The sequence below is a fragment of the Lonchura striata genome, chromosome 25 (assembly GCF_050655825.1).
Source record: "Lonchura striata isolate lonStrDom1 chromosome 25, ASM5065582v1, whole genome shotgun sequence".
NCBI lineage: Eukaryota > Metazoa > Chordata > Aves > Passeriformes > Estrildidae > Lonchura > Lonchura striata.
Genome location: NC_140727.1, coordinates 4,520,769 through 4,547,715, shown reverse-complemented (window position 1 = coordinate 4,547,715; position 26,947 = coordinate 4,520,769). Strand labels below are relative to the sequence as shown.

General features: G+C 66.8%; 3 protein-coding genes and 1 non-coding gene across 5 annotated transcripts; 3 read left to right on the top strand and 1 right to left on the bottom strand.

Annotated features, from left to right (window-relative positions):
- Window positions 1-106: 106 nt before the first annotated feature.
- On the top strand, window positions 107-1,201 carry SNAPIN (SNAP associated protein). The gene is made up of 4 exons (XM_077789419.2): window positions 107-221; window positions 658-704; window positions 779-897; window positions 970-1,201. Exons 1-4 carry the CDS (start codon window positions 115-117, stop codon window positions 1,057-1,059), a joined length of 363 nt encoding a protein of 120 aa, XP_077645545.1. The 5' UTR covers window positions 107-114; the 3' UTR covers window positions 1,060-1,201.
- Window positions 1,202-1,448: 247 nt separating this feature from the next.
- Window positions 1,449-5,391, bottom strand: ILF2 (interleukin enhancer binding factor 2). The gene is made up of 14 exons (XM_021542080.4): window positions 5,357-5,391; window positions 4,927-4,968; window positions 4,748-4,790; window positions 3,982-4,086; window positions 3,742-3,819; window positions 3,475-3,577; window positions 3,329-3,394; window positions 3,126-3,242; window positions 2,962-3,040; window positions 2,452-2,539; window positions 2,277-2,338; window positions 1,999-2,113; window positions 1,833-1,923; window positions 1,449-1,753 (listed from the first exon to the last, which is right to left on the bottom strand). The coding sequence occupies exons 1-14, from the start codon at window positions 5,359-5,361 to the stop codon at window positions 1,593-1,595; spliced, it is 1,155 nt and encodes a 384-aa protein (XP_021397755.1). The 5' UTR covers window positions 5,362-5,391; the 3' UTR covers window positions 1,449-1,592.
- Window positions 5,392-5,646: 255 nt separating this feature from the next.
- Window positions 5,647-5,718, top strand: TRNAM-CAU (transfer RNA methionine (anticodon CAU)). Its single transcript has one exon. It is a non-coding gene; the product is annotated as a tRNA-Met (tRNA).
- Window positions 5,719-6,291: 573 nt separating this feature from the next.
- Window positions 6,292-25,964, top strand: NPR1 (natriuretic peptide receptor 1). 2 transcript variants are annotated; one of them, XM_085560807.1, is made up of 21 exons: window positions 6,531-7,233; window positions 11,352-11,551; window positions 12,288-12,401; window positions 13,449-13,584; window positions 13,733-13,824; window positions 13,916-14,051; window positions 14,122-14,206; window positions 14,276-14,396; window positions 14,768-14,842; window positions 15,651-15,728; window positions 15,841-15,945; window positions 16,705-16,776; window positions 17,337-17,496; window positions 18,675-18,830; window positions 19,934-20,102; window positions 21,039-21,185; window positions 21,255-21,447; window positions 22,788-22,962; window positions 24,262-24,360; window positions 24,563-24,654; window positions 25,495-25,964. In XM_085560807.1, the coding sequence occupies exons 1-21, from the start codon at window positions 6,531-6,533 to the stop codon at window positions 25,555-25,557; spliced, it is 3,171 nt and encodes a 1,056-aa protein (XP_085416933.1). In that variant the 3' UTR covers window positions 25,558-25,964. The 2 variants fall into 2 exon arrangements, with proteins under 2 accessions (XP_085416934.1, XP_085416933.1); XM_085560808.1 differs by lacking the exons at window positions 24,262-24,360; window positions 24,563-24,654; window positions 25,495-25,964 and having other exon boundaries at window positions 6,292-7,233; window positions 18,680-18,830; window positions 22,788-22,927.
- The last annotated feature ends 983 nt before the right edge of the window (window positions 25,965-26,947 follow it).

Here is a 26,947-nt window from a genome sequence, read left to right as displayed (position 1 = left end):
CCGCGCTTTGGAACTACATTTCCCACCAGCCCCCGCGGCGCGCACCGGAAGCGGCTTCGCCCCCGCCCCGCGGACTCGGTTTCCCAGCAGCCCCCGCGGCGCCCGCGGGCCAAGATGGCGGCGGGGAGCGGCCCCGCGGCGCGGGAGCTCTTTGCTGAGGGGCTCCTGCAGTTCCTGCGGCCCGCGGTGCGGCAGCTCGACCGCCACGTCCACAGCGTCAGGTTCGGGCACCCCGAGCGGCCGCGGGGAGCGGCCGGCAGCGGGGCGGGACGGGCCGGGAGCGGGGCGGGGCGCGGCGGGCCGGGCTGCGAGGCTGAGGGGCAGGTAGAGCCGGGGAGGGCAGGTTATTGGGGCTGTGGGGTACGTGAGGGCGAGTTTGGGGATGAAGGGCTGTGGGGTACGTGAGGGTGAGTTTTGGGGTGAAGGGCTGTGGGGATGAAGGTCTGTGGGGTACGTGAGGGCGAGTTTTGGGGTGAAGGGCTGTGGGGTACTTGAAGGTGAGTTTTGGGGTGAAGGGCTGTGGGGATGAAGGGATTTGGGGTACGTGAGGTGGGCAGTTCTTGGGGTTGGTGGCTGGCGGGTGCTGGGCTCCGTATCGGGGCCACAGGGGTGGATTTGGGCTGTGGACCCAGGGTTTTTCCTGTCCCCCTCGCACAGGGAGAGCCAGGTGGAGCTGCGGGAGCACATCGACAGCCTGGCCACAGGTGAGCCAAAGCCGGGGGTCCCCCCGTCCCCCTCAGCGCGGGGGCACCGGGGGCTCACCCAAACCCCTCCCCAGAGCTTTGCCGCATCAACGAGGACCAGAAAGTGGCGCTGGACCTCGACCCCTATGTGAAGAAGCTGCTGAACGCCCGGCGCCGCGTGGTGCTGGTCAACAACATCCTGCAGAACGCCCAGGTGAGGGGGCACGGGGGGTCTGGGGGTCCCAGAGCCCCCCCAGGTGCTGACAGGCGACTTTTGCCGTGCCAGGAGCGGCTGCGGAGGCTGAACCACAGCGTGGCCAAGGAGACGGTGCGGAGGAGAGCCATGCTGGAGGCCGGGGGCTACCAGGGCAAGTGACCAGCCAGGGGAGCAGCAATCCACGTCTATCCCAGCTCAGGAATTGAGGGGGTGTCCCCCATCACCTGCAGCTGAGGGACCCGGGACGCTCTGAGTCGTGCTCCCGGATTTGTGGGCGCTGGAATAAAAGTGACTGAGAGTCCGTGGTGCTCCCACGTCCCTGAGGGGCCTTGGGGACAACAGAGCCAGGCAGGTGCTGCCAGGGGGCTCTGGGCAGGTCCAGGTTGGATTTGACACTCCCAGGTGGAATTTGGGAGGCCCAGGTGGGATTTGGGGTGGCCCAAGTGGGGTCTGGGCAGCCCCAAGTGGCTCCTTCAAGCCTTGGATCCTTCTGCTGCTCCACCTGCCTCACTCCCATCTGGCCCACACGGATCTGAGCACACAGGACATGCTGGAAAGGGGCGACACTTTAATGTGCAAGTACAAAACGGGGACAAGGGACAGACGGGGACACTCAGGTGGCCGAGGAGGGGCCCTGAGCCCCAGGTGTCCCTCGGCTGGTGTCCCCTCACCTGCTCCAGGCAGCGCAGGTGTCACTCCTGCGTCTCCATGCTCTCCTCCTCCTCGCCCGCCGCCGGCTCTTCCTGGTTCTCCTCCTCCTCCTCCCCTTCCTTCTTCTCCGGAGGTTTCTCGTACGCCTTCTCCGACGGCGTCACGATCACCCCGTCCCACGTGGACATCTCGGAGGCCAGGTCTGCCCCGAGAGGTGACACTGGCCACCCACTCGGGGACCCCGGCCCCGGCCCACCCAGGCACGCCCCGGCCCCACTCACAGCTGGCGTCTCCCTCCTGTCCCAGGATCTTGCGGTACCCTCCGTGGGAGAGGATGCGCACGAGGGTCTGGGCGGTGTAGCACACCATGTCCTGGGGACGGGGACAGGTCAGTGTGGGGACAGTGACCCTCCCCGAGCCCCCTGCCCTCCGGGGACCCCTCCTCACCTGCTGCTCCAGCGTCATCACCGTGTGCACGCGGAAGTTGCCGCTCTCGCACGGATCCGTGATGCCGACGGAGCCGGGCAGGAAGAGCCCGGCCGCCAGGATCTGGAGGCAGCGCCTGCACGGGCACATTCCGGGTTAAAAACCGGATCCTTCCAGCAAAAACACCACCAGGAAATCCCAGCTGGACGGGCTGGGTTTATCTCCCAGTCAGCCCCTGAGATTCCAATGGTTTTGTTGGGGAAACAGTGGGAATTTCTGCGAGGGAAGCCACGTAGGACCTGTAGGCGATGTTGAGGGCCAGGGGCTGCCGGGTGGGATTGTTCATCACGGCGTAGTGCCCCTGCAGAGGAGAGGAGCGGGGATTAGGGCAGGAAAATCAGGAATCCCAGCCTGGGCAAGAATCCCAACTCCGCCGGGATCAGGATCGGGAGCGGCACCGCACGGTGATCCCACCAGCAGATCCAGGATCCAGGGCGTGAGCGGCTCGAAGCCGGGGAAGCGAATCCTCAGGTCCTTGAGCAGCCGGATCAGGACCTTCACCCTGGAGCAGAGGCAGGAGGAGGCTCAGTCCCACAGAGACTGCTCTCCGTGTTCCTGGGAGTGGGGATTTGGAGCCAGAAGGAGGATTTGGATTCAAAATGAGGATTTGGATCCAGAATTATGATTAAATCTAGAATGAAGATCTGGGTCCAGAATGGGGATTTGGATCCAGAATAAGAATCTGGACCCAGAATTAGGATTTGGATACAGAATGAGGATTTGTATCCAGAATGACGATCTGGAACCAGAATGAGGATTTGGATCTGGAATTATAATTTTGATCTAGAATTATTAGATCCAGAATGATGATCTGGATCCAGAATGGGGATTTGGATTCAGAACTAGGATCTGGACCCAGAATGGGGATTTGGACCCAGGACGAGGACGTGGACCCAGCCCCGGCTCCGCAGGCGCCGGACTCACGTGGACTGCGAGGCGTTCTCCTCGAACCACCGCGCGTGCCGGATGGCGGCCAGGGCGCTCTGCAGCACCTTGATGTCCACTGCAAGAAGCAGAAATTCCCGGTTTTCCCAGGCGGCCCCGGGCGCGGCGGCGGCTCCGGGCGGGAGGCGCGGCCGGGCGCTCACGGTGCAGCTCCGGGTCCAGCTTGCGCAGGTTGGGCGGCACCGTGGTGATCAGGATCTTCACCGTGGCGTCGGCCGAGCTGATCTCGAAGCCGGTCTCGTTGGTCAGCATGGTCAGCACTGCAGGAAAGAGCGGGAATTGCGTGTGGAAGGGCCGGGAATCTCCGCGGATCTCCGGCCCTCGCCGCGCCGGAGCGCGGCCTCACCTTCGCTGGGGTCCTGCGCCCGCAGGCTCTCCACCACCTTGTTCCCCAAGGCTGCCACGGCTTCCACTGGGAAAACAGAGATGGAGAAGGAGGAGGAGAAGGCTCGGTGCCAAGGGCCGCTGTGATCCCGCCCGGGTGGCACTCACGGGTGGGCAGGATCTTCAGGATCACCACCAGATCCGCCACGTTGTGCCCCGTCGTCATCGTGCCCTTCTTGTAGGAGCCCACCTGGCGAACCTCCTCGATTTGCTGGCGGAAAAAACAACCCGAAATCCCGGGAATTCAACCCGCACGCCGCGTCTGGCGGGTCAGCGTTGAGCCTTAACCCGCCCTGGGCCAGGAGCATCCTCCCATTTTCCAATGCCACCACTGTGGGTCTCACCCAGCATCTCCCACGGCACCTCTGCACTCACCACCTCAAACGTGCCCGGTGCCACGATCAGATTGTCGATGACGTTGTTGATCTTGGTCACCAGGGACAGGATGGAAGCCTGGGAAGGAGCAGAATTACCCAGGAACAGAATCATTATTCTCCACAACACTCCTCCAAAGCGCTTATTCCAGAGAACTAACTAATTTTCAGGCCACTGGTGAAGAACTCTGGATCCCCCGAGCCTCGTCCCGAGGCGCTGGGGGAATTTTGGGCACGGCACCTGCTCGGCAGCGGTGGGAGCCAGGTCCTGGTTCCTCTTGAGCAGGGCCTCGCTGAAGGCCGTCTCATCCGCCGCGGGCTTGACGCGGGGAAAAGCCATCTCGCACTGGAACGGGACAGAATTCCCAGCGGGATCGCATCCCCCGTGAACGGGACAGAATTCCCAGCGGGATCGCATCCCCCGTGAACGGGACAGAATTCCCAGCGGGATCGCATCCCCCGTGCTCCCGTCAGCCTCCAGCAGCTGCACAGGCAGCCAGCAGAAGGTTTTATGAGGTCTCTTAAAGGATTTATTAAATTAACTGAGGTCTCTTAAAGGATTTATTAAATTAACCCATTCACCCCCTGTTGTCTGCAGCCACGGAGTCACCTGTGCAGAGGGCAGAAACTCAGGGAATTTGGGAAGAGGGGATTTCCTCCTGGGAAAGGTGGGAAACAGGTAGGTGAACCCCTGAGGGGAGTGGCAGGAATGGGCATCGCCCTGAGGGTGGGGAGAAACCTCACTCCAAGGATTTACTTGTTGCAATCCCAAAAAACCCAATCCTGGAGCGATTTGTCCCATTATCCCATTTCCAACAGGAGGAAAATCCTCCAGTGTGGGTTTTTCACTGAGCCACCAGCGTTTTTAGGGAATTTGGGGGATTCATTCAGTCCAGCCACACCACGAGATCCCAACCCCCGCAAATCAGGGCTGGGGGGGGGGTCGTTAAACCGGGAAAAGTCCCGGGACATTCCCGGGAATCGCCCGCGGGGCAGGGGCTACTCACGACATAGAAGTCGAAGGGGATGTGGGGCACAAAGGGCCGGAACCTGCAGGGGAGAGAAAACCCCAATTCGCTCCCTGCGCCCCCACACCGCCCCTCCCGCCCCGTCGCGACTCGGTCCCGTCGCGACTCGGTCCTGTCGCGACATGCGGCCCCCGAGCGGCACCGGCCCCGGGACTCGCCTGGAGCCGAAGCGGCCGCCGCGGCCGCGGCCTCGATCGCCCCTGCGGGGAGAGAACGGGAGCGGCGCTGACGGGGGCTGCGACCCCCGCCCCGCCGCGGCCCTGCCGGTGTTCCCGGGTCCGTTCCCGGGTCCCTCCCCGGTCCCTCCCCCGGTCCCACTCAGGGTCCCCCACCCCCGCTTTCGGTGCAGGTCTCCCCACCACCGGGATCCCCCCGGCTGTTCGCCCCGCTCCCGGTCTCTTCCCGTTCCCCCACCCTGCTCCCGGTTATCCCCGGTCCCGCCGCCCCCCGCTCCCGGTTATCCCCGGTGCCGGTCCCCCACGGTCTCCGTGGTCCCCCCGCTCCCGGTTTCCCTCCACTTCCCGCTCCTCCCCCAGTCCCGGCATCCCGCCGGTGGGTCCCGGTCCCGGTCCCGGTGCCGGTCCCCACCTCATGTCGCCGCCGCCGCCGCCGCTCCCGACAATGAAGCGCCGCTCGCAGACCCCGCAGCAACCCGCCCGCTCATTGGCCGCCGCTCTCCCGCGGCCCGCCCCTCGCGGGCGCTCCGCCAGCAGCCATTGGTGAAACGGCACGTCAATCAGAGAGGGAAGCGGCCAATGGCGGCGCGCGCCGGGCGGCCGCTGGAGGGGGCGCGGAGCCCATGAATGGAGCGCGCGCGGGGCTCATGAATGGCGCGCGCGCCGCGGGCATGAGGCGCCCGGCAGCGCGGGAAGCGCAGCAGCAGAGTGGCGCAGCGGGAGCGTGCTGGGCCCATAACCCAGAGGTCGATGGATCGAAACCATCCTCTGCTAGCAGCGTTTTTTCTTCCTCCCACTCCGTTCCGCGCGAGGTTTGCTTCGCTCATTAACATTTTTTTTTATTTGCAGCGTTGATTTCTTAACGCTCCCTAATGCTTTGCCCAGGCTCGAGCCGGCGGCGGCAGCGTGGGGTTACCGCTGTCACGGGTGTCACCCCACCCGCGTCCCCGAGCGCCGCGCGCGCCCCCGGGAGCTGCGGGCGCACCGCGGCCGGACCACTGCGCGCGTCCCCCTGCCTGTGTGTCCCCACCCGCGCGTGTCCCCCGAGCGCTGCCACTGTCCCCGGCAGCCGCGCAGCCCCCGGGTGGCACCTCCAGGGTCACCCCCCCACGCCGTGGGGCTGCCGTGACCCCTCCGCGGGGCAGAACCTCCCACGGAGGTGTGGGGGCCGGACGTGCCCGAGCCCCCCCGGGTCCCCCAGGGCTGCGCGAAGGCTCCGGAGCTGCGTGGGGTCCGTGGGTCGGGATGCTCCCCGCTCCCCGATGAGTTTCTCGGGTCTCAGCGCCCCACGCGTGACCGCGGTCAGCAGCGGCACGTGGGTGGCGGCGGCCGCCGGGACCCAAGGCACGGAGGGGACGGGCCCCGCACGTCGCCCCCCGTCCCGCCGCCCCACGGGTGGGAGCGTCCCCAGCCACCAGCGGGCGGCCCCATCCGCCGCCCATCCCGGCTGGAATGGCGTGGGGGGAGCGGGCAGGAAGGAGTTAAGCGCGGTGTGGATGATAACGGCCCTTTGTGTCACCAGTGGGGGGGGCGAGCAAGGGCTCAGCCCCGCCGCGGGGGGGGAAGCCACTCTCCGTCCGTGGGCGATGCCGGCGGTGCTGGCCCCGCTGCTGGCCCCGCTGCTGGCCCTGCTCCCGGCGCTGCTCCCGGCCGCGGGGACGGCCCCGGCCCCGCTGACCCTCGCCGTGGTGCTGCCCCAGCGCAACCTCACCTACCCGTGGGCTTGGCCGCGCGTGGGACCCGCCGTGCGCTTGGCCGCGGCCGCCGTGAATTCCCGGCGGGATTTGCTGCCCGGCTTCACCCTGGGCTGGGTGTTCGGCAACAGCGAGGATCGCCACGGGGTCTGCTCGGAAATGGCCGCGCCGCTGGTGGCCGTGGACCTGCGGCTCGCCCACCACCCCGCGGCGTTTTTGGGGCCGGGGTGCGTCTACTCGGCGGCGCCGGTGGCCCGGTTCACCAGCCACTGGCAGCTGCCGCTGGTCACGGCGGGGGCCGAAGCCCACGGCTTCGACGACAAGAGCGAGGAGTTCGGCTTGACCACCCGCGCCGGCCCCAGCCACCGCAAACTGGGCGAACTGGGCGTGCAGCTGCACCGGCGCTTCAACTGGACGCGGCGGGCGCTGCTGGTCTACTGGGACGAGCGGGTGGACGACCGGCCCTACTACTTCGCCGCCGAGGGTTTGTACGTCCAGCTGCCCACCCTGCGCAACCTCACGGTCATGGACGTGGTGTTCCGCGACGGCGGCAACTTCTCCTTCATCATCCAGGAGATCAAGGCCAAGGGGCGCAGTGAGTGCGGGGACGGGGCCAGCGCGGCGGGGGCACGGCGACAGGGCGGGGCACGGCCCCACTCGGGAGTGCCAGTCCCACTCGGGTGTGCCCGGACCCACTCCGGTGTGCCAGCCCCACTCGGGTGTGCCAGTCCCACACGGGTGTGCCAGCCCCACTCAGGTGTGCCAGCCCCACACGGGAGTGCCAGACCCACTCGGGTGTGCCCAGGCCCACTCGGGTGTGCCAGCCCCACACGGGTGTGCCAGCCCCACTCGGGAGTGCCAGCCCCACTCGGGAGTGCCCAGACCCACTCAGGAGTGCCAGCCCAACTCGAGAGTGCCAGCCCCACACGGGAGTGCCCAGCCCCACTTGGGAGTGCCAGCCCCACTCGGGAGTGCCCAGACCCACACGGGAGTGCCAGCCCCACTCGGGTGTGCCCAGCCCCACTCGGGAGTGCCTGGACCCACACAGGAGTGCCAGCCCCACACAGGAGTGCCAGCCCCACTCGGGTGTGCCCAGCCCCACACGGGAGTGCCCAGACCCACACAGGAGTGCCCAGCCCTACACGGGAGTGCCCAGACCCACTCGGGTGTGCCCAGCCCCACTCAGGAGTGCCAGCCCCACTCGGGAATGCCTGGACCCACACGGGTGTGCCAGCCCCACACATGGCAGTACCAGCCCCACACATGGCAGTGCCAGCCCCACACCGCTGCCCGTGGCTGTGCCAGGCTCGTCACGCCTGTGCAGGGGTGTTCATGGCCATACATGGCCGTGCACAACTTTTCCGGGGGTGCCACAGCTGCCACGGGCGCTCCCGGCCGTGCCCGGCTTCACGCGGTGGCCAGGCCCGGTGGGCACGGCTCTGCGGGGCCCTTGGCAGCCGTGCCCGGCCGTGCGCGACTTCACGCGGCGATTCCGTGCTTGTTCACGGCTGTGCCGAGGATTTCGGGGCCAGACAGGGCCGTGCAGAGCTTCTCACGGGGTTTTGTGGGTGTTCGCGGCTGTGCACGGCTGTACATGGCTGTACACGGCTGTACACGGCTGTACACGGCTGTACATGGCTGTTCACGGCTGTTCATGGTTGTTCACGGCTGTTCGTGGTTGTTCACGGCTGTTCATGGTTGTTCACGGCTGTTCGTGGTTGTTCATGGCTGTTCATGGTTGTTCATGCCTGTGCACCGCTGTTCATGGCTGTTCGTTCATGGCTGTTCATGGTTGTTCACGGCTGTTCATGACTGGGTACACTTGTTCACAGCTTTTCACAGTTGTTCATGCTTGTTCATGGCTGTTTATGGTTGTACATATTTCTTCATGGCTGTTCATGCCTGCACACAGTTGTTCATGGTCATTTATGGTTGTTCACGGCTGTTCATGGTTGTTCGTGCCTGTGCACCGCTCTTCATGGCTGTTCATGGTTGTTCACAGTTGTACATAGTTGTTCATGGTTGTTTATGGTTGTTCATGGCTTTGTACAGTTGTTCAGAGCTGTTCACGGTTGTTCATGGCTGTTCATGGTTGTTCATGGTTGTTCATGCCTGTACACCACTGTTCATGGTTGTTCATGCCTGTACACCGCTGTTCATGGTTGTTCATGCCTGTACACCGCTGTTCATGGTTGTTCATGCCTGTTCATGGCTGTTCATGCCTGTACACCGCTGTTCATGGCTGTTCATGGTTGTTCATGGTTGTTCATGCCTGTACACCGCTGTTCATGGTTGTTCATGCCTGTTCATGGCTGTTCATGCCTGTACACCGCTGTTCATGCCTGTACACCGCTGTTCATGGTTGTTCATGCCTGTACACCGCTGTTCATGCCTGTACACCGCTGTTCATGGCTGTTCATGGTTGTTCATGCCTGTACACCGCTGTTCATGGCTGTTCATGGCTGTTCATGGTTGTTCATGGCTGTTCATGGTTGTTCATGCCTGTACACCGCTGTTCATGGCTGTTCATGGTTGTTCATGCCTGTACACCGCTGTTCATGGTTGTTCATGCCTGTACACCGCTGTTCATGGCTGTTAATGGTTTTTTATGGTTGTTCATGCCTGTACACCGCTGTTCATGGCTGTTCATGGTTGTTCATGCCTGTACACCGCTGTTCATGGCTGTTCATGGCTGTTCATGGTTGTTCATGGCTGTTCATGGTTGTTCATGCCTGTACACCGCTGTTCATGGCTGTTCATGGTTGTTCATGCCTGTACACCGCTGTTCATGGTTGTTCATGCCTGTACACCGCTGTTCATGGCTGTTAATGGTTTTTTATGGTTGTTCATGCCTGTACACCGCTGTTCATGGCTGTTCATGGCTGTTCATGGCTGTTCATGCCTGTACACCGCTGTTCATGCCTGTTCATGGTTGTTCATGCCTGTACACCGCTGTTCATGGCTGTTCATGGTTGTTCATGCCTGTACACCGCTGTTCATGCCTGTTCATGGTTGTTCATGCCTGTACACCGCTGTTCATGGCTGTTCATGGTTGTTCATGCCTGTACACCGCTGTTCATGGCTGTTCATGGCTGTTCATGGTTGTTCATGCCTGTACACCGCTGTTCATGGCTGTTCATGGTTTTTTATGGTTGTTCATGGTTGTTCACCGTTGTTCACGGCAGCTCACGGCTGTCACAGCCGCACACGCGTGTCCCCCACGCTGCCCCTGCCCCACGCTGACCCCCTGGACCCCTCCCCGCCCCGTGTCCCACCGGGGTCTCCGGGGTTGTCACCTGTCCCGGTGTCCCGGGCCGGCACCGGGAGCCCCGGCGGGCACCGGGAAACTCGACCGGCACCGGGAGCCCCGGCGGGCACCGGGAGCCCCGACCGGCACCGGGAGCCCCGGCGGGCACCGGGAGCCCCGGCGGGCACCGGGAGCCCCGACCGGCACCGGGAGCCCCGGCGGGCACCGGTAGCCCCGGCGGGCACCGGGAGCCCCGGGGCTCAGCTCGGGGGTGCATTGGGCCCCCGGGGGCGGCAGGGCTGGAGGGGCCGCGGCGGGGCCCGGCGGCACCCCCGGGGTCACGGTGTCGCCGGGAATCCACCCGGGCCGCGGGGAGGAGGAAACGGAGTCGGGAAAACAGGAAACCTCGGCCCGGCGCCGGGGCAGCGGCGGGCACGGCACCGGGGGGGGCCGGCAGCGGGGCCGGGACCCCCGCCCCGGGGCACCGCCGCCGCTCCCGCGTCACGCAACGGCCGGAGAGCCCCGGGGCGCGGGGCTGGGGGCTCCAGGGGTCTCGGGGCTGTGTCACTCCGTAACCAGAGACCCCCGGGATGTGGGGCTGGGGTCTCGGGGCTGTGTCACTCCGTAACCCGGGACCCCCGGGATGTGGGGCTGGGGGCTCCAGGGGTCTCGGGGGTCTCGGGGCTGTGTCTCTCCGTAACCAGGGACCCCCGGGATGTGGGGCTGGGGTCTCGGGGCTGTGTCACTCCATCACCAGGGACCCCCGGGACGCGGGGCTGGGGTCTTGGGGCTGTGTCACTCCGTAACCAGAGACCCCCGGGATGTGGGGCTGGGGACTCGGGGCTGTGTCACTCCATAACCCGGGACCCCCGGGATGTGGGGCTGGGGGCTCCAGGGGTCTCGGGGCTGTGTCACTCCGTAACCAGAGACCCCCGGGACGCGGGGCTGGGGGCTCCAGGGGTCTCGGGGGGCTCGGGGCTGTGTCACTCCGTAACCAGAGACCCCCGGGATGTGGGGCTGGGGTCTCGGGGCTGTGTCACTCCGTAACCAGAGACCCCCGGGATGTGGGGCTGGGGGCTCCAGGGGTCTCGGGGGTCTCGGGGCTGTGTCTCTCAGTAACCAGAGACCCCCGGGATGTGGGGCTGGGGGCTCCAGGGGTCTCGGGGCTGTGTCACTCCATAACCAGGGACCCCCGGGCGTGGGGCTGGGGGCTCCAGGGGTCTCGGGGGTCTCGGGGCTGTGTCACTCCGTAACCCGGGACCCCCGGGATGTGGGGCTGGGGGCTCCAGGGGTCTCGGGGGTCTCGGGACTGTGTCTCTCAGTAACCCGGGACCCCCGGGATGTGGGGCTGGGGGCTCCAGGGGTCTCGGGGGTCTCGGGGCTGTGTCACTCCGTAACCCGGGACCCCCGGGCGCGGGGCTGCCCGGGGCTGCCGGGGGTCCCCGCTCAAGGCCGTGTCCCCCCAGTCGTGTACGTGTGCTGCGCCCCGGACACGCTGCGGGAGCTGATGCTGCAGGCGGAGCGCGAGGGGCTGGCGGGCGGCGACTTCGCCTTCTTCTACATCGACACCTTCGGCGCCAGCCTGCAGGGCCGCCGCTTCCCCGAGCCCCGGCGGCCCTGGCACCGCGGCGACCCGCACGATGCCCGCGCCCGCCGCGCCTTCCAGGTGAGCGGGGAGGGCACGGGGCACGCCCAGGTGGGCACGGGGACACGCCCAGGTGGGCACAGATGGGCCCAGGTGGCCACGGTGACACGCCCAGGTGGGCACAGATGCGCCCAGGTGGGCACGGGGACATGTCCAGGTGGGCAGAGATGGCCCCAGGTGGGCAGAGATGGGCCCAGGTGGGCACGGGGACGGGCCCAGGTGGGCACGTGGACACGCCCAGGTGGGCACAGATGGGCCCAGGTGGGCACAGGGACACGCCCAGGTGGGCACAGATGGGCCCAGGTGGGCACAGGGACATGCCCAGGTGGGCAGAGATGGCCCCAGGTGGGCAGAGGTGGCCCCAGGTGGGCAGAGATGGGCCCAGGTGGGCACGGGGACATGTCCAGGTGGGCACGGGGACACACCCAGGTGGGCACAGATGCGCCCAGGTGGGCACGGGGACATGTCCAGGTGGGCACAGATGGGCCCAGGTGGGCACAGATGGGCTCAGGTGGGCACAGGGACACGCCCAGGCGGGCACGGGGCACACCCAGGTGGGCACAGATGGCCCCAGGCGGGCACAGGGACACGCCCAGGTGGGCACAGATGGGCCCAGGCGGGCAGAGATGGGCCCAGGTGGGCATGGGGCACGCCCAGGCGGGCACAGGGTCATGCCCAGGTGGGCAGAGATGGCCCCAGGCGGGCACAGCAGCCCCGGTGGGTCCATGCTGCCCCTCCAGCCCTGTCCCCGTGCCAGGCCGTCACCATCATCACCTACAAGGAGCCCGAGAACCCCGAGTACCGGCCCTTCCTGGAGCGGCTCAAGGAGGAGGCGCGGGACCACTTCAACTTCTCCATGCAGGACGGACTGGTGGGACACCGCTGGAGCCGGGCACAGCGGGCAGGGACACCTGGGACGAGGAGGGCGCAGGGTGGAGCTGGAGGAGCCGGGGGTCAGGGCATGGAGCCGGGCACAGCGGGGATCAGGGAACATGGGCATGGAGCTGGAGGAGCCGGGGGTCAGGGCATGGAGCCGGGCACAGCGGGGACCAGGGAACACGGGCATGGAGCTGCCAGGGGTCAGGGCATGGAGCCGGGCACAGGGGGGATCAGGGAACACGGGCATGGAGCTGCCAGGGGTCACGGGATGGAGCTGGGCACACCGGGGACCAGGGAACACGGGCATGGAGCTGGAGCTGCCAGGGGTCAGGGCATGGAGCTGGGCACAGCAGGGACCAGGGAACACGGGCATGGAGCTGGAGGAGCCAGGGAGCTCGGGATGGAGCTGGGCACAGCGGGGACCAGGGAACACGGGCATGGAGCTGGAGGAGCCGGGGAGCTCGGGATGGAGCCGGGGACACCGGGGACCAGGGAACACGGGCATGGAGCTGCCAGGGGTCAGGGCATGGAGCCGGGCACAGCGAGGATCAGGGAACACGGGCATGGAGCTGGAGGAGCCGGGGAGCTCAGGATGGAGCTGGGTACAGCAGGGACCAGGAAACACGGGCATGGAGCTGGAGGAGCCGGGGGTCAGGGCATGGAGCCGGGCACAGCGGGGACCAGGGAACACAGGCATGGAGCTGGAGGAGCCGGGGGTCAGGGCATGGAGCTGGGCACAGCGGGGATCAGGGAACACGGAGCTGGAGGAGCCAGGGGTCAGGGCATGGAGCCGGGCACAGGGGGGATCAGGAAACACGGGCATTGGAGCTGGAGGAGCTGGGGGTCAGGGCATGGAGCCGGGCACAGCGGGGACCAGGGAACACAGGCATGGAGCTGGAGGAACCGGGGAGCTCGGGATGGAGCTGGGCACAGCGGGGATCAGGGAACACAGAGCTGGAGCTGGAGGAGCCGGGGGTCAGGGCATGGAGCCGGGGACCCACAGCTGTGTCCTGTCCCCGAGCTGTCGCCGTGTCCCCAGATGAATTTCATCGCCGCCGCCTTCCACGACGGGGTCCTGCTCTACGCCCAGGCCCTCAACGAGACCCTGGAGCGCGGCGGCTCCGTCAGCGACGCCTCGGCCATCACCCGCCAGATGTGGAACCGAACCTTCTACGGTGAGCCCCGGGCCCCCCATCCCCTCCCCGTCCTGTCCCCTCCTTGTCCCCAGCCCCGTCCCCCTCCCAGCCCGGTGCCGCCCGCCACTCCCAGGGCGATATTTGGGGGTTGGAGCCCCCTCCCCAGCCCCTCACCCTCCCTCTCCAGGTGTCACCGGCTTCCTGAAGATCGACGAGCAGGGGGACCGGGAGAGCGACTATTCCCTGTGGGACATGGATCCCGAGCAGGGAAACTTCCAGGTCAGCCCCGCTGTGGGGGCAGCCGGGCGCGGGGTGGGGGTCCGGGGGGCTTCTCCCCACTCAATCCTTGTCCTCCCCCCCCATGCCAAAGATCGTGGCCAACTACAACGGCACCACCAAGAAGATCCAGATGGTGCCGGGGCGAGAGATCCACTGGCCGGGGAACGCGGTCCCGTCCGACGTGCCTCCCTGCGGCTTCGAGGACACCGAGTCCCAGTGCGGCAGAGGTGAGGGGGGGGCGGCCGCGGGACCCCCGCCCGCCCCCCAGGCCCTGAGCGCTGCCCGCTGTCCCCGCAGCCTCGCTGTCCACGCTGGAGATCCTGTCGCTCGTGGTCAGCCTGATCCTCGCGGCCATCACCGTCACCTCCTTCTTCATCTACAGGTGCGGGGCGGGCGGGCGCGGGGCGGGCGGGGGGCGCGGGCCGGGGTCTCACCAGCCCCCCGGGCGCAGGAAGCTGCAGCTGGAGAAGGAGCTGGCGGCCGAGCTGTGGCGGGTGCGCTGGGAGGATCTGCAGATGAGCAGCCTGGAGAAGCATCTGCGCAGCGCCGGCAGCAAGCTCACCCTGTCCCTGGTGGGCACCGCGGGCACCGGGGGCACCGGGGGGAGCGGGGTGGGATCACCCCACGGCCCCTCTTGGGGATCAGACACGGGGGTCACGCCCCGGCCCCACTCGGGAAATGGGGGGACAGAGTTTGTCCCATATCCCTGCTCAGGGCCTGGGAACTAGGGTCACCCCACAGCTCAGGGACCGGGGATGGTGGGGACCGGGCTCACCCCACAGCTCAGGGACCGGGGTCACCCCGCAGCTCAGGGACTGGGCTCACCCCGCAGCCCCGCTCGGGGACCGGGGATCGTGGGGTCCGGGCTCACCCCGCAGCCCCGCTCGGGGTCCGGGGACAGGAGGATTGGGGTGCCCGGGCTCACCGCACACCCCTCGCACAGCGGGGCTCCAACTACGGCTCGCTGATGACGGCGGAGGGGCAGTTCCAGGTGTACGCCAAGACCGCCTACTACAAGGTGAGGGGCGGGGGAGCAGGGGGACACCCACCGCCGTGTCCCACCCCCGTGTCCCATCCCCGTGTCCCACCCCCGTGTCCCATCCCCGTGTCCCATCCCCGTGTCCCACCCCCGTGTCCCCATCCCCGTGTCCCACCCCCGTGTCCCACCCCCGTGTCCCTCCGTGTCCCACCCCCGTGTCCCATCCCCGTGTCCCATCCCAGTGTCCCACCCCCGTGTCCCATCCCCGTGTCCCACCCCCGTGTCCCACCCCCGTGTCCCCATCCCCGTGTCCCACCCCCGTGTCCCACCCCCGTGTCCCACCCCCGTGTCCCACCCCCGTGTCCCCATCCCCGTGTCCCACCCCCGTGTCCCACCCCCGTGTCCCCACCCCCGTGTCCCACCCCCGTGTCCCACCCCCGTGTCCCATCCCCGTGTCCCATCCCCGTGTCCCATCCCCGTGTCCCACCCCCGTGTCCCTCCGTGTCCCATCCCCGTGTCCCATCCCCGTGTCCCATCCCCGTGTCCCTCCGTGTCCCACCCCCGTGTCCCTCCGTGTCCCACCCCCGTGTCCCACCCCCGTGTCCCATCCCCGTGTCCCTCCGTGTCCCATCCCCGTGTCCCATCCCCGTGTCCCATCCCCGTGTCCCACCCCCGTGTCCCATCCCCGTGTCCCATCCCCGTGTCCCACCCCCGTGTCCCACCCCCGTGTCCCATCCCCGTGTCTCACCCCCGTGTCTCCATCCCCGTGTCCCACCCCCGTGTCCCATCCCCGTGTCCCACCCCCGTGTCCCTCCGTGTCCCACCCCCGTGTCCCTCCGTGTCCCAGGGGAACCTGGTGGCCGTGAAGCACGTGAACCGCAAACGCATCGAGCTGACGCGCAAGGTCCGCTTCGAGCTGAAACACGTACGTGGGTGCCCGTGGGGGACTGTGGGTGCCCGTGGGTGCCCGTGGGTGCCCATGGGTGCCCCGGGGGGGACACGGCGGGACCCCGGCCCATCGCCGCTGTCCCCGGTAGATGCGGGACGTGCAGAACGAGCACCTGACGCGGTTCGTGGGCGCCTGCACCGACCCGCCCAACATCTGCATCCTGACCGAGTACTGCCCGCGCGGCAGCCTGCAGGTACGGCGGGGCCCCGGGGCGAACCGGCAACGGCACCGGGACCCTCCCGGGGCGGCACCGGGACCCTCCCGGGACGGCACCGGCACCGGGACTGGGATTCTCCCGGGTCTGCTCCGGGAACGGGACCCTCCCGGGGCTGTACCGGGACCCTCCCGGGGATGCACCGGGACCCTCCCGGGACTGTACCGGGACCGGGACCCTCCCGGGGCGGCACCAGCACCGGGACTGGGATTCTCCTGGGTCTGCTCCGGGAACGGGACCCTCCCGGGGCTGTACCGGGACCCTCCCGGGGCTGTACCGGGACCTTCCCGGGGCTGTACCGGGACCCTCCCGAGGCGGCACCGGGACCCTCCCGGGATTCTCCTGGGTCTGCTCCGGGAACGGGACCCTCCCGGGGCTGTACCGGGACCTTCCCGGGGCTGTACCGGGACCCTCCCGAGGCGGCACCGGGACCCTCCCGGGATTCTCCTGGGTCTGCTCCGGGAACGGGACCCTCCCGGGGCTGTACCGGGACCGTCCTGGGGATGTGTCGGGACCCTCTCGGGGCTGTACCGGGACCCTCCTGGGGCTGTACCGGGACCCTCCTGGGACAGCACCGGCACCGGGACTGGGATTCTCCCGGGTCTGCTCCGGGAATGGGACCCTCCCGGGGCTGTACCGGGCCCCTCCCGGGGCTGTACCGGGACCCTCCCGGGGATGCACCGGGACCCTCCCGGGACTGTACCGGGACCGGGGCCGCCCCTCACCGCGTGTCCCCAGGACATCCTGGAGAACGAGAGCATCACGCTGGACTGGATGTTCCGCTACTCCCTCACCCACGACATCGTCAAGGTACCGGGGACGATCCCGGGGGGTTCCCGGAACCCCCATCCCACAGGGATCCCCCATCCCACATGGATCCCCCACCCCACATGGATCCCCCATCCCACATGGATCCCCCACCCCACAGGGATCCCCCATCCCACAGGGATCCCCATCCCACAGGGATCCCCACCCCACATGGATCCCCCACCCCACAGTTCTCCCCACCCCACAGCTCTCCTCCATCCCACAGGGATCCCCCACCCCACAGCTCTCCCCACCCAAAGGGATCCCCCACCCCACAGCTCTCCCCACCCCACAGCTCTCCCCACCCCACAGCTCTCCCCACCCCACAGGGATCCCCCATCCCACAGGGATCCCCATCCCACAGCTCTCCCCACCCCACAGCTCTCCCCACCCCACAGGGATCCCCAGCCCCACAGCTCTCCCCACCCCACAGGGATCCCCCACCCCACCGCTCTCCCCACCCCACAGCTCTCCTCCATCCCACAGCTCTCCCCACCCCACAGCTCTCCCCAGCCCCATGTCTCCCCCGGCCCCCGGCTGAGCGGGCTCTCTGTGCCCCCCAGGGGATGCAGTTCCTGCACAGCGGGGTCATCGTGTCCCACGGGAACCTCAAGTCCTCCAACTGCGTGGTGGACTCGCGCTTCGTGCTCAAGATCACCGACTACGGGCTGGAGAGTTTCCGCGCGGCGCCGGGCGGCGACGACAGCCACGCGCTCTTCGCCAGTGAGGCCCCAAAGTGCCCCCAAAGTGCCCCCCAAATGCCCCCCAAGTGCCCCCCAAACCCTCTCCAATTGTGCCCCCGAAGCACCCCCCAAGTGTCCCCCAAGTGCCCACCAAGTGCCCACCAAGCATCCCTGAAGTGCCCCCCATGCCCCCAAAGTGCCCTCCAGTGCCCCCAAGCATCCCCCAAGTGCCCCCCAAGTGCCCCCCTAGTGCCCCCCAAGTGCCCCCCAAGTGTCCCTGAAGTGCCCCCCATGCCCCCAAAGTGCCCTCAAGTGCCCCCAAGCATCCCCCAAGTGCCCCCCAAGTGTCCCCCAAGCATCCCCCAAGTGCCCCCCAAGTGTCCCTGAAGTGCCCCCCATGCCCCCAAAGTGCCCTCAAGTGCCCCCAAACACCCCCCAAGCTCCCCCCTAGTGCCCCCCAAGCATCCCTGAAGTGCCCCCAAGCTTCCCCCAAGTGCCCCTCCAGTGCCCCCCAGGTCCCCCCAAGTTGCCCCCAAGTGCCCCCAAAGTGTCCCCTGGCCTGGTCCCCAAGTGCCCCCCGAGCCTCCCTCAAGTGCCCCCCAAGTGCCCCCTAAGCATCCCCCAAGTGCCCCTCCAGTGCCCCCCAGCTCCCCCCAAGTGCCCCCCAAGTGTCCCTGAAGTGCCCCCCATGCCCCCAAAGTGCCCTCAAGTGCCCCCCAAGCACCCCCAAGCACCCCCAAGCTCCCCCCTAGTGCCCCCCAAGTGCCCCCTAAGCATCCCCCAAGCATCCCTGAAGTGCCCCCAAGCTTCCCCCAAGCGCCCCCCAAGTGCCCCCAAGTGCCCCCAAAGTGTCCCCTGGCCTGGTCCCCAAGTGCCCCCCGAGCCTCCCTCAAGTGCCCCCCAAGTGCCCCCCAAGTGCTTCCCAAGTGTCCCCCAAACATCCCTGAAGTGCCCCCCACACCCCCAAAGTGCCCCCAAGCATCCCCCAAGTGCCCCCCAAGCGTCCCCCAAGCATCCCTGAAGTGCCCCCAAGCATCCCCCAAGTGCCCCTCCAATGCCCCCCAGTTCCCCCAAGCTCCCCACGAATGCCCCACAAACGCCCCCCAAGTGCCCCCCACGCCCCCCACGTGCCCCCCACGCCCCCCACGTGCCCCCCACGCCCCCCGCTGCCCCCACGCCCCCCGCTGCCCCCGGCCTGACCCCGTCCCGGTGCCGCAGAGAAGCTGTGGACGGCGCCGGAGCTGCTGCGCATGGAGGAGCCGCCGGCGCGGGGGACGCAGAAGGGCGACGTCTACAGCTTCGGCATCATCCTGCAGGAGATCGCCCTGCGCAGCGGCGTCTTCTACGTGGAGGGGATGGACCTCAGCCCCAAAGGTCAGCGGGGACCTCCCAGGGGTGGCCGGGCCGGCTGCTGGGGCCTGGAGGTGTGGGTGGGTGGTTGGAACCATCGGTGGGTTCTTGGATGGTCCATTGAGCCGTTCTTGGGTGTGGATGGGTGGTTGGAACCATCAATGGGTTCTTGGACCTGGTGATGGGTTCTTGGATCTTTTGATGAGCTCCTGGACCCACTGATGGGTTGTTGGACTCATCAATGGATGGTTGGACCCATTGATGGGTTCTTGGACCTGCTGATGAATTCTTGGACCAGGTGATGGATTACTGGACTGGCCAACGGGTGTTTGGAGTCATGGATGGGGTTTTTGACCCTGAAGGGTTCTTGGACCTTCTGATGAGTTCCTGGACCCACTGATGGGTTGTTGGACTCATCAATGGATGGTTGGACCCATTGATGGGTTCTTGGACCTTCTGATGGGTTACTGCACTGGCCAATGAGTTTTTGGACTCATTGATGGGGTTTTGGACCCGTTGATGGGTTCTTGGACCAGGTGACAGGTTCCTGGACTGGCCAATGAGTTTTTGGACTCATTGATGGGGTTTTGGACCCGTTGATGGGTTCCTGGACCAGGTGATAGATTCCTGGACTGGCCAATGAGTTTTTGGACTCATTGATGGGGTTTTGGGCCTGTTGATGGGTTCTTGGACCAGGTGATGGGTTCCTGGACTGGCCAATGAGTTTTTGGACTCATTGATGGGGTTTTGGACCCATTGATGGGTTCTTGGACCAGGTGATGGGTTCCTGGACCAGGTGATAGATTCCTGGACTGGCCAATGAGTTTTTGGAGCGGTGGATGGGGTTTTGGAGCCGTTGATGGGTTCTTGGACCAGGTGATGGGTTCTTGGACCAGGTGATGGGTTCTTGGACCAGGTGATGGGTTCCTGGACCAGGTGATAGATTCCTGGACTGGCCAATGAGTTTTTGGAGCCGTGGATGAGGTTTTGGACCCGTTGATGGGTTCTTGGACCCGTTGATGGGTTCCTGGACTGGCCAACGGGTGTTTGGAGCCACGGATGGGTTCTGGACCCGCCGGTGAGCCCCTGTGGGCGCCGCCCTCCGTGACGGGTCCCCGACCCCGCAGAGATCATCGAGCGGGTGAAGAGCGGGGAGCGGCCCAGCTTCCGGCCCTCGGCCAACGTCGGCTGCCACCTGGAGGAGCTGGGCCAGCTGATGCAGCACTGCTGGGCCGAGGACGTCCTGGAGCGCCCCGACTTCAACCAGATCAAGGTCCAGCTCCGCAAGTTCAACAGGTGCCACCGCGACCCCGACCCGCGGGCCACAGAGGGTCCTGGGGGAGGGTGGCCCCAGAGGGGGGCCCAGAGCGGGCGGTGACCCCAAAAAGGGTCCCCGGATGGGGGGTGACAGCCAGAGAGGACCCTTGGGTGGGAGGTGACTCCCAGAAAGGATCTCCAGGTGAGGGGTGACCCCAGGGAGGGTCCCGAGTGGGATGTGACCCCCAAAAGGGGCCCATGGGTGGGAGATGACCCCCAAAAATTGTCTGTGGGCAGGAGGTGACCCCTGAAAAGGTGGGAGGTGACCGCCAGAAAGGGTCCGTGGGTGGGAGGTGACCCCAGGGAGGGTCCCAGGAAGGAGGTGACCCCTGAAAAGGGTCCATGGGCAGGAGGTGACCCCAGGGAGGGTCCGTGGGTGGGAGGTGACCCCTGAAAAGATGGGAGGTGACCCCTAGAAAGGGTCTGTGGGCAGGAGGTGACCCCTGAAAAGGTGGGAGGTGACCCCCAGAGAGGGTCCATGGGTGGGAGGTGACCCCTAGAAAGGTGGGAGGTGACCCCCAGGAAGGGCCATGGGAAGGAGGTGACCCCCAGAGAGGGTCTGTGGGTGAAATGTGACCCCTGAAAAGGTGGGAGGTGACCCCCAAAAAGGGCCCATGGGAAGGAGGTGACCCCCAGAAAGGGTCTGTGGGCGGGAGGTGACCCCTGAAAAGGTGGGAGGTGACCCCCAGAGAGGGTCCATGGGTGGGAGGTGACCCCTAGAAAGGTGGGAGGTGACCCCCAGGAAGGGCCATGGGAAGGAGGTGACCCCCAGAGAGGGTCTGTGGGTGAAATGTGACCCCTGAAAAGGTGGGAGGTGACCCCCAGAGAGGTCTGTGGGCGGGAGGTGACCCCTGAAAAGGTGGGAGGTGACCCCCAGAGAGGGTCTGTGGGCGGGAGGTGACCCCGTTCCCGCAGGGAGAGCAGCACCAACATCCTGGACAACCTCCTGTCCCGCATGGAGCAATACGCCAACAACCTGGAGGAGCTGGTGGAGGAGCGCACGCAGGCCTACCTGGAGGAGAAGCGCAAGGCCGAGGCCCTGCTCTACCAGATCCTGCCCCAGTGAGCTCCGGGAGGGTCCGGGGGGCGCCGGGGGCCGCGCCCGCCCTGACCCGGCCCCGCTGTCCCCAGCTCGGTGGCGGAGCAGCTCAAGCGCGGCGAGACGGTGCAGGCGGAGGCGTTCGACAGCGTCACCATCTACTTCAGCGACATCGTGGGCTTCACGGCGCTCTCGGCCCAGAGCACCCCCATGCAGGTGGTGACGCTGCTCAACGACCTCTACACCTGCTTCGACGCCATCATTGACAACTTCGACGTCTACAAGGTGAGGGGCACGCCTGGGGACACCTGGGGACACCTGGGGATAGGTCTGGGGACACCTGGGCACACCTGGGGACACCTGGGGACACCTGGGGACACCTGGGGATAGGTCTGGGGATGCCTGGGGACACCTGGGGATAGGTCTGGGGACACCTGGGCACACCTGGAGATAGGTCTGGGGATGCCTGGGGACACCTGGGGACACCTGGGGATAGGTCTGGGGACACCTGGGCACACCTGGAGATAGGTCTGGGGATGCCTGGGGACACCTGGGGACACCTGGGGACACCTGGGGACACCTGGGGATAGGTCTGGGGACACCTGGGCACACCTGGAGATAGGTCTGGGCACACCTGGGGACGCCTGGGGACACCTGGGCACACCTGGGCACACCTGGGGATAGGTCTGGAGACACCTGGGCACACCTGGGGACACCTGGGGACACCTGGGGATAGGTCTGGGCACACCTGGGGACGCCTGGGGACACCTGGGCACACCTGGGGACAGTCTGGAGTCACAAGGACGTGTTGGACGCGCTGGCGGCTCTCAGCGTGTTCCCAACAGGTCTCACGGAATTCCAGAATCAGAAAACACCAGAAATCCCAGAATCAGGGAATCCCAGAACCACAAAATCCCAGAACCACAAAATCCCAGAACCAGAAAATCCCAGAACCAGAAAATCCCAGAACCAGGGAATCCTAGAATCACAAAACCCCAGAACCCGAGTTCCAGAGCTTCCAGAGCTCTCCTGAGGCCTTTCCCTGAGGAATTCTTGCACTACTGGGCCTTTCCCTTTGGAATCCCCATCATTCCCGCTCTCCTGGTGCCGTCTCTGTGGAATCCCCGTCATTCCCGCACTCCTGGACCCATCCCTTTGGAATCTCCGTCATTCCTGCTCTCCCGAGGCCCATCCCTATGGAATCCCCGTCATTCCCGCTCTCCCAAGGCCCATCCCTGTGGAATTCCCGCTCTCCCAAGGCCCATCCCTGTGGAATTCCCGCTCTCCCAAGGCCCATCCCTGTGGAATTCCCGCTCTCCCAAGGCCCATCCCTGTGGAATTCCCACTCTCCCAAGGCCATCCCTGTGGAATTCCCGCTCTCCCAAGGCCCATCCCTGTGGAATTCCCACTTTCCCAAGGCCCATCCCTGTGGAATTCCCACTTTCCCAAGGCCCATCCCTGTGGAATTCCCGCTCTCCCAAGGCCCATCCCTGTGGAATTCCCACTCTCCCAAGGCCCATCCCTGTGGAATCCCCGTCATTCCCACTCTCCCAAGGCCCATCCCTTTGGAATCCCCGCTCTCCCGGCCCGTCCCTCTGGAATCCCCGTCGTTCCGTGCCCCGCAGGTGGAGACCATCGGCGACGCCTACATGGTGGTGTCGGGGCTGCCGGTGCGGAACGGGAAGCTGCACGCGCGGGAGGTGGCCCGGATGGCGCTGGCGCTGCTGGAGGCCGTGCGCTCCTTCCGCATCCGCCACCGGCCCCAGCAGCGGCTGGAGCTGCGCATCGGCGTGCACACCGGTGGGAACGGGACGGGAACGGGAACGGGAACGGGAACGGGGATGGGAACGGGAATGGGAACGGGAATGGGAATGGGGATGGGAATGGGAATGGGAACGGGCATCGGCGTGCACACCGGTGGGAACGGGACGGGAACGGGAACGGGAACGGGGATGGGAACGGGAATGGGGACGGGAACGGGGACGGGAACGGGGATGGGAATGGGAACGGGAATGGGAATGGGAATGGGGATGGGAATGGGAACGGGAATGGGAATGGGAATGGGAATGGGAATGGGAATGGGAATGGGGATGGGAATGGGAACGGGAATGGGAATGGGAACGGGAATGGGAATGGGAACGGGAATGGGAATGGGAACGGGAATGGGAACGGGAATGGGAACGGGAATGGGAACGGGCATCGGCGTGCACACCGGTGGGAACGGGACGGGAACGGGAATGGGAACGGGAATGGGAACGGGAACGGGGATGGGAATGGGAATGGGAACGGGAATGGGAATGGGGACGGGAATGGGAATGGGGATGGGAACGGGAACGGGGACGGGAATGGGAACGGGCATCGGCGTGCACACCGGTGGGAACGGGATGGGAATGGGAACGGGAATGGAAACGGGGACAGGAATGGGAACGGGGATGGGAATGGGAATGGGAACGGGAATGGGAATGGGGACGGGAATGGGAATGGGGATGGGAACGGGAACGGGGACGGGAATGGGAACGGGAACGGGGACGGGAATGGGGACGGGAATGGGAACGGGAACGGGAACGGGAATGGGAATGGGGATGGGAGTGGGAATGGGGATGGGAACGGGAATGGGAACGGGGACGGGAACGGGAATGGGAACGGGCATCGGCGTGCACACCGGTGGGAATGGGGACGGGAACGGGAATGGGAACGGGGATGGGAACGGGAACAGGAACGGGAATGGGAATGGGAGTGGGAACAGGAATGGGAATGGGAACGGGAATGGGAACGGGAACGGGGATGGGAATGGGAATGGGAATGGGGACGGGGACGGGAATGGGAATGGTGCCAGAGATGGGGACAGAGACAGAGACAGGGACAGGGACAGGGACACAGCCAGAGGGGACGGGGGCACCACTGGGGTCCTGGGAGGGGACACCGGTGGCCCAGGGGTGGCACAGGGGGACAGTGGCACTGTGGGGACACCGGTGGCACAGGGGGGGCCCAGGGGACAGTGGCACTGTGGGGACACCGGTGGCACAGGGGTGGCACAGGGGACAGTGGCACTGTGGGGACAGCGGTGGCACAGGGGTGACAGGCGCGGGTGGCCCGCAGGCCCGGTGTGCGCGGGCGTGGTGGGGCTGAAGATGCCGCGGTACTGCCTGTTCGGGGACACCGTCAACACCGCCTCACGCTTGGAGTCCAACGGAGAGGGTGAGCGGGGACAGCGAGGGGACAGCGAGGGGACAGCGAGGGGACAGAGCGGGGACAGCAAGGGGACACTTTGGGGAGACTCCGGGGACACCTTGGGGACACCTTGGGGACACCTTGGGGACACTCTGGGGACACCCCGGGGACACCTTGGGGACACTCTGGGGACACCCCGGGGGTGCTCAGGGTGCCATCCCCCCCCCAGCCCTGAAGATCCACATCTCGGGGGTCACCAAGGCCGTGCTGGAGGAATTCGGGGGCTTCGAGCTGGAGCTGCGGGGGGACGTGGAGATGAAGGTGAGTCCTGACCCCCCAAACTGCCCCGGACCCCCCCAAAACTGCCCTGACCCCCCCAAACTGCCCTGAACCCCCCCCCCAAAACTGCCCTGACCCCCCCAAAACTGCCCTGACCCCCCCAAACTGCCCTGAACCCCCCCCCAAAACTGCCCTGACCCCCCCAAACTGCCCTGAACCCCCCCCCCAAAACTGCCCTGACCCCCCAAAAAACTGTCCTGACCCCCCAAACTGCCCCGGACCCCCCCAAAACTGCCCTGATCCCCCCAAAAACTGTCCTGACCCCCCAAACTGCCCCGGACCCCCCCAAAACTGCCCTGATCCCCCAAAACTGCCCTGACCCCCCAAAACTGCCCTGAACCCGCCCCCCAAAACTGCCCTGACCCCCCTAAACTGCCCCGGACCCCCCCAAAACTGCCCTGACCCCCCAAAACTGCCCTGAACCCCCCCCCCAAAACTGCCCTGACCCCCCTAAACTGCCCCGGACCCCCCCAAAACTGCCCTGACCCCCCAAACTGCCTCAAACCGCCCCAAAACTGCCCCAAACCACCTCAAAACCACCTCAATACCCCCCCAAATCCCCCCAAACGCCCCCAAACTTCTCCGACCCCAAACTGCCCCCACTGAAAACCACCCCGACCCCCCCCCAAACTGCCCTGACCCCCCAAAACTGCCCCAATCCCCCCCAAATCTCCCCAAACCCCCCTAAAACTGCCCTGACCCCCCCAAAACTGCCCCAACCCCCCCCAAATCTCCCCAAACCCCCCAACAGCCCCAACCTCCCCCCGCGCCCCCCGAAGGGGACCCCCCGCACCCCGGGGTACCCCAAATTCCTCCCCACAGGGCAAGGGCAAGCTCAGGACCTACTGGCTGCTGGGGGAGCGCGGGGGCAGCACCCGGGGGTGACCCCAAAACCGGGGGTGACCCCAAAACCGCACCCGGGGGTGACCCCAGAACCCGGGGTGACCCCAGAACCCGGGGGTGACCCCAGAACCCGGGGTGACCCCAAAACCGGGGGTTACCCCGAAACCACACCCGGGGGTGACCCCAAAACCGCGGGTGACCCCAAAACCCGGGGTGACCCCAAAACCACACCCGGGGGTGACCCCAAAACCGCGGGTGACCCCAAAACCGCACCCGGGGGTGACCCCAGAACCCGCCCCGGAGCCCGCGGGGCACCACCATCAGGGACCGGGGGCGTCCCCGGTTCGCGGAGCGCCCGAAGCGGCTCCGGAGGGACCCCCGGGGGCTCCGGGAGGGGCCGGGGGCGGCACCGGAGCTCCGGTTTGGCAATAAAACTGCGGCGGACACGGCCGGGGCTCTCCGTGCGGCTGCGGGGCCGGGGGACCGGGGGGACCGGGGGACCGGGTGGGACCGGGGATACCGGTGGGACCGGGGATACCGGTGGGACCGGGGGGACCGGGTGGGACCGGGTGGGACCGGGAGACCGGGGAGGACCGGGGGGGACCGGGGGGACCGAGGGACCGGGGAGGACCGGGGATACCGGTGGGACCGGGAGACCGGAGGGACAGGGGAGGACCGGGGGGACCGGGGAGGACCGGGAGACCAGTGGGACCGGGGGAACCGGGGAGGACCGGGGGATCGGGGGGACCGGGGGGGACCGGGAGGGACCGGGGGACATGCGAGACCGGGAGACCGGGACACCAGTGGGACCGGGGGACCGGGGGAGACCGGGACACCAGTGGGACCGGGGGGACCGGGTGGGACCGGGGGGATCGGGGAGGACCGGGACACCAGTGGGACCGGGGGGACCGGGTGGGACCGGGGGGACCGGGGGGTTCCCGGTGATTTCGAGGTTCCCGGGAGGTTCCCAGGGCATTCCCGGGGGTCCCAGTGAGTTCGGGCGGGTTCCCGGTGAGTTCCCGGGGGTCCCCGGGGGGCTTCCCGGTGGGTTTTGAGTTTGGGGGGGGGTTTTGGGGGGGTTCCCGGTGGATTTGGGATTTTGGGGGTTTTTTTTGGGGGGGGGGGTTGGGGGGTTTTTGGGGGGTTTGGGGGTTTTTGGGGGGTTTTGGGGTTTTTGGGGGTTTTGGGGTTTTTGGGTTCCCGGGGTTTCCCGCTCACGCGTGGTGGGCGGAGCCTCCCCTCGCACGGCCACGCCCCCTCCTCCCCATTGGCCGAACGCCCTCCTGTGCCACGCCCCCAAGCCACGCCCCGCTAGCTGTCACTCACCCCCGTCCCGCCGCTCCCATTGGCCGGCGGCGGCGGGAAGGGCGGGGCCTTCCTCCCGCGCGCCGCTTCCGCTTCCGGCCGGGCGCCTCCGTCGCTCCCCGGTAAC